The following is a 6,103-nucleotide window of genomic DNA, read 5'->3' on the forward strand; positions in this document are numbered from 1 at the left end:
TTTATAATTAACTACCAATTATTCAGTTAACTACTAATTATCTAAAAAATTAGCTATTCAAATAATTGTCTGCATCCAAGTACAAAGATACAGTAAATGCACTAGAATCCCCTTATCTCCACAACAAGCTACATCAAATTTATATCATTCATTGGTCTCATTTACCACATGTCCGCTACTAAAGCACTAAAAGTCAAACCACACCTACAGAATCACAGTCACATGCACATGGGCAATAAAGAAATCAATGCCACTCATAAAGAAATGAAATTTTTTCCACAAGGCAGAATTTGTCAAAGGCTAGAACAAGAAAACCCTAAAAAACCCTGCACTCGATTCTTTCTATCTTTTTTTCAATGTCCAAATGTTTTCATTGTTTTTTGAAAGACCAAATGTTTAATTTTTAAATGGGCAGTTGTTGGATAATCTTTTTATTTATTTTAATTTTATTTGAATTAAATACTAGGATGAAATGTCGAATTTGCCCATTAAAGATGTCATGTGCTAGGCACGTGGTCTTTTTCTGACGGCCGTTTCATTAAATTGATGAAAAATTCTTATTTGACTCTTAAATGCCTTTTGAAAGAGGAGTCCTGATTTGACTCCGAGTCTCCGACACACAAATTGAAGTTTTTTTCCTCAAATTTTTCCTATAATTAATGCCCAAATATGAAAATAAAAACCTGAAACAAAGAACCCTGCAACTGTAAGCGCGCCATTCTCTCTGTCTCTCCCCCTCTATCTTTCTCTGGTTCTGCCATAAAATTCTCGAGGGTTACAAAATCGTTCGTTCGCACTCCTACAGAACCGACCTACTTTTGATATCATGAGTAGTAAGAGGGAAAACCCACTGCGTCTGGAAGATTCAATGCCGAAAAGAGTATGCTCAGCTTTTGAATTTGTTCGATACGAGGTTAGACTGGTTTTACCCTAGATAATTCATCATTCGCATCTTTTTCTCTTATAATTCAATTTTTTTTTAACTTGTTCCCCGATATCTAATATATTGTTGTCATCGTTATTTGGGATATCTTTTTTTTTTTTTTTTTTTTTTTGTAAAATAAATTTAATAATTTAATGAGGCCATGCCATGAAATTAAAGACATATGATTGATTATACCTTTAGTACTTACTCCTTTGATGTTTTTTCTTTTGTTTTCTTTGGGCAATTTCAATTCAATTCACCAGAATGAGTTCAATTTGGTGGACCGGATCAGTGAGTTGGCAGATGGAATTCTTGCTACCATATTGTCTCATTTGCCGCTTAACGAAGCAGCAGCTACTAGCATCCTCTCTAAGCGATGGCGCTATGTGTGGGCATATATTACCACTTTCGATTTTGATGCTCATAAAACTTTACTCGGCTTCATTGAGCTCGAAAAAAAGTTACAATACCAGAAAAGCTGTAGATACATCAACTGGGTCAATTCTGTGTTGGATCAGCATAGAGCCTCAAACATCAAACGATTCAGGCTTTGCTTTCCTCTAAATTGTTATTTCACCAACTCCATTAATAAATGTGTACAATTTGCTTTGGAAAAGGGAGTTCAAGTGCTTGAGTTGGATTTTGTTGGTCTTGGTGAACTCGATGATATCTATACTTTTCCCCAAGAATTACTAGGTCTCGGTAATGGTTCTGCTCTGGAGCACTTGATATATTCTAACATTCCAACTCGACACCCTTGCGGATACATTGGCTTGCAGTCCCTCAAAGTTCTTCATCTCAAACAAGTTGATGTGACGGAACAAGTTCTTGAATACTTCTTGTCTAACTGTCCAGTCCTTGAACGATTATCAGTGTGTTCTTCTCGAAGTTTGGCCAATGTAAGAGTTGTCGGTCCATCGATTCCATTGAAGTATTTAGTGATAAAAGGATTTGGCCTCCATAGCATTGAGATTCGTGATGCAAACCTTGTGTCACTTAATTACGATGGATTGGTTAAAAACTTGCTTCTCAGTAATCTACCGTTTCTGGTTGAGGTATCCATTTCTTGGGCTTTCTGTACCAGAGATGTCATGAGTATTGCCTTCACCCAACTTTCATGTCGTCTTTCTCAGCTAGAGACTCTCAAGCTGGATATCTACAATGGAGTGGTTAGTATATGTAATTATGATGTCTTGGTTTTCTTTTTCCTTTTTTCAATAATGTTTCTCCTTACTCTTCGTTTGGCTTTCAGGGCTACGACAAGAATGTATTGCCTATATTACCAAATCTCAAGCATTTGGAATTAGTGGTTCTTGCAGATTATTATTGGGGCCTTAGTCAGTTAAATTCTTTCATGAAGGCATCTCCTGGCTTGCAGAGACTTGTGTTGAAGGTATCTATTCATACTTGGTAGATACATAGGGTATTTGTATGTTATTTTGCTCACCTTCTATTCATCCTGTTTTCAGTTTTAAAGAAAAAGTATCAAACAACAAACACAAATAGTATTGTTGAATTTTTCTGCGGGATTGATAAAACATGCTAATATTTTGTGCTGGTAATTCAGTATGATACTTGATTCTGGAAAATTATGAATTGGTTAATGAAGATGGGAATCAGCATTTGTACTATTTATGATGGGAATCAGCATTTGTGCTCATGACGAGTTTTCAGCCGCCTCAAATGAAAAAACATAAATCATAAGGGAGGGAATGGCATGGTTTTATGAGTTTTGAAACTCTGAAGAAGGGACTAGATATGGTAGGGAAGAAGAAGATAAGAGGGGTCTGATATTTGTGTTGGTTTCTTTTATATTGTTTCTGCCTTGTGAAATCTTATCTTCATGTGTTTCGCCTAGGATGGATCCATATATGATATGCATTTGGTTTAATCAAACGTCTGTTATATGACAAGATATAATATAACATCTTTATGTTGGATAATTGAGAAAAGATGGGAAACCTGATATTAGATAAAAGCAATGCTGAATTTCTTTTGAGTTTTCAGTAGAATAGAAGAAATTGTTAGTTAGTTTTCTCTCTTTCCAGTGATGTTTGTTTCGTGTATCCTATGCTTGGAGATATGTTCTCTTTCATGGTTTATTGGTATACAGACTTGTGAAATCAATGGTGGTTCTGTTTTTTTGGTAAATTAGACTTGATCCATGTTGTTCTTTTTGCGTGTACATTAATAAATTTGTTTTGTTTTGTTTTGTTTTTTTTTGCCATAGTTGGAATTCAGAGATCAGAATAAAACAAAAATAAAGGAAGCTGCCAAATGCCCCCATCATAACATCAAGGTAGTAGAACTAGTAGGGTATCGTGGTAGTACAAATGCTGTTGAACATGTCATCTACTTGATAGAGAATGCTGTTGCACTCGAGAAAATTATTATTGATCCTGCTCGGCGTTGGCGCCATCATCATACTGGAGCAGATAAGAGAATTGAAGATGTTAAGGAAGAAGCAAAGGCAAGAGATCATGCTATGCACCAGCTTAAGGAAAAAGTGCCTTCAACTATAGAATTTGTATGCATGTAGTAAGTGCAGTGCATCTAGAGAGTAGAAATTGTTTGTGTTAGTTTTTATCAAATACTAGGGTTTGATTTATCGATGTTTTTACTGATGTGAGCAAACAAGCTCATAGACATGGGACCTTTTGCTTTATTTTCAAGTTAATGCATTTTGATTTTGACTGGCATTCTGATATGTTCATGAATTTTGTGGTAAATTTGAGACAAATGTGTCATATCTAAGGACCCCTTTGGTAACTACTAAATTATCAGTATGACGATGACGCCAACACTCTCCCCTTGTCATGACCCTGCGCACCTCCCATTTCAGTTATATTGAAGACTGTTGATGCAAAATGTTTTATTTTTTTCTATGGTGCTTATTTGTTTTTAGCCTTCAATTTATCTGATGATTTTAAATAAAAAGTATAAGCTTGTAATCTTGACCAGATTCAAAAGGGTTCATTGGAGATGTTAATATATTAACCCGATAAGGAAAATCTTATTTATTGCATTACACCGGTCAAACAGAAAATTTTGTTTATTATGGGTCATATTGATTTGCCTAACCTCAATGTAATTAGTAAAAGAAAACTGTGCCTCTCTATGGGGTATAAAGCTCTTGTTATTTTAGCATATCAGCAATATTTGTTATTATGCATATTTCCAATTCCAACTTTGCTTGATATTGCACTAAATTGGGGGCAATTTTCAAGGGGTAAATTAAACGATACTTTTATAAGTGGGTCTTGTTGTAAATATCATTAATTATGTGGCTGTACATTATCATGTTTAAAATATTTATCTTCTGTATTATCTAGAATAATTGTATAGAAAATTAAGAGGAGTTCAATTCATTGTCAAATATGAGACCTTAAGGGTCTATCCCAGGTCATCCAAGAGCCCATAAATAGAGGCCTTATGTGAATGAGAAAAATACTCTGATTCCTCTCTAATTCTCTCTTATGTTTTTTCTTTACATTTCTCTTTATTTTATAACACGTTATCAGCACGACTTGCTCTTAGTATATTTAACCTTTATATGTTCGGAGGTTTTCTTGAGAAATTTCATAACCACCACCCAACACATATGACGCAAGCGGCAAGCCCCTCCAATCTTTGCTATAATGCAATGATTATATATGTTTATTGATGATTATGTCCTACACATTGTTTTGGGTGGTTGATCTCTTTTGTTTTTTCGACTATATATATATATACTGCATGTTTGGGTTGAGTTCTTTAGTTATGATATGAGATTGGAATTTGTTTTGCAATTTTGATCTCGTTGAATTCTATGCTATTATACTTATTTAATTTATGATTGCTATACTACCTCTTGAGTTTGCACCTAGATCTTGTTGACTTGTTATCAATAAGTTGGAATCTACTTTGATGATATTAAAACAGAATGATGATTTGAACTATATTAAACCCCTGCAATACGTCGAGGTCGGCACAATACATAAAGGCGTAAGGCTGCCTGATCGAAAGCAGGGCTATTAGATTTATCATGGTTGTTTATATTATAGTCCATACTGTTTTCCCATACTTATTCAAGATTCATCTAAAATGTTTATTAATTGATTCTTGTATATCCATATCTACTGCTTACGATTGTGCCTCTCATGAATTATATTGCCTATATCTAATATGTCATTATTGCTTTACATCTCTGTACGTTTCTATCAATTAATGTTTGATTGATATTATATATTCATTGGTTCATTAATTTTGGATGAATTGGTTTTATATACCTTATTGCCATTAATGCTTTACTGGAATATCCAAGCTTATTACCGATTGAACAATTTATTAATTAATTTATATACATATACTCTTATATACAATTGTTCATCATATAAGAGATGTAGATCAAATTATTTGATCCCACAAAAGAGATCAGAACATACAATTCTTTGATCGATACAAGGACCAAAATTCTGAACCCGAAGTTTCAGATATATCAAAATAGATGAACCTACAATTTATGGATCATAAAATTATGAACCAGAAGTTTCATAATTAATATGATTATAATATAATTTTCTTATGCAATTTTAATGTCAATATTATTTTAATTATATTTATGTTCCACTATCCGTTCTATATTATTTATTCATACATAAATGAGATAAGGGCCTGAAGTTCCTTATTCTCAACATTATAAAGACTTGAAGTTCTTTGACCTTAATTATTATAAAGGTCTGAAGTTCCTTATCATTCGATCCAATCGAAACCTGAAGTTTCATGACTCAATCGAAACCTGAAGTTTCATGATGATTGGTCAATATTGGAACAATATGCAATGAAGTACACGTTCGATGATAGTGCAAATATGACATATTCGATCATTGAGGTCTTGATATTGTTGAGCACTCAATTTTGCTTTCTATATGATATACACGACGATTATCACATATTATATTAGGACCTGAAGCTCCTTAATTTTGATTAATCATTTAATCATACGAAGATTTGAAGTTCTTCCATTTTTATGAGGACCCTAAATTCTTTTGTTCTTATCATGTGATCAAATCATAATCTTGAAATGTCTTGTTTTTATTATATATAATAAAGACTCGAAGTTCTTCAATCTTTATCCAATCATGTAATTAAATGAGAACCTGAAGTTTCTCAATCTCTATATAAAAATCATGACCCGAA

At 33.3% G+C, this 6,103-nt stretch overlaps 1 protein-coding gene across 2 annotated transcripts; it reads left to right on the plus strand.

Moving 5' to 3' along the window:
• The first annotated feature begins 677 nt into the window (after positions 1 to 677).
• On the plus strand, positions 678 to 3,624 carry LOC147283871 (F-box protein At4g22280-like). Of its 2 annotated transcripts, none has more exons than XM_086245073.1 (4): positions 678 to 913; positions 1,189 to 2,094; positions 2,178 to 2,318; positions 3,156 to 3,624. In XM_086245073.1, exons 1-4 carry the CDS (start codon positions 827 to 829, stop codon positions 3,462 to 3,464), a joined length of 1,443 nt encoding a protein of 480 aa, XP_086101199.1. In that variant the 5' UTR covers positions 678 to 826; the 3' UTR covers positions 3,465 to 3,624. The 2 variants fall into 2 exon arrangements, with proteins under 2 accessions (XP_086101199.1, XP_086101201.1); XM_086245075.1 differs by having other exon boundaries at positions 678 to 880.
• The last annotated feature ends 2,479 nt before the right edge of the window (positions 3,625 to 6,103 follow it).

Source organism: Dryas octopetala, chromosome 5 (genome assembly GCF_963921425.1).
Source record: "Dryas octopetala chromosome 5, drDryOcto1.1, whole genome shotgun sequence".
Lineage (NCBI taxonomy): Eukaryota > Viridiplantae > Streptophyta > Magnoliopsida > Rosales > Rosaceae > Dryas > Dryas octopetala.

Coding starts and splice junctions, on each gene's coding strand:
- LOC147283871 (XM_086245073.1), top strand. CDS start 827: ATGAGTAGTAAGAGGGAAAACCCACTGCGTCTGGAAGATTCAATGCCG. Junction 914..1,188: donor TTGAATTTGTTCGATACGAG/GTTAGACTGGTT, acceptor TCAATTCACCAG/AATGAGTTCAATTTGGTGGA. Junction 2,095..2,177: donor TGGATATCTACAATGGAGTG/GTTAGTATATGT, acceptor TTTGGCTTTCAG/GGCTACGACAAGAATGTATT.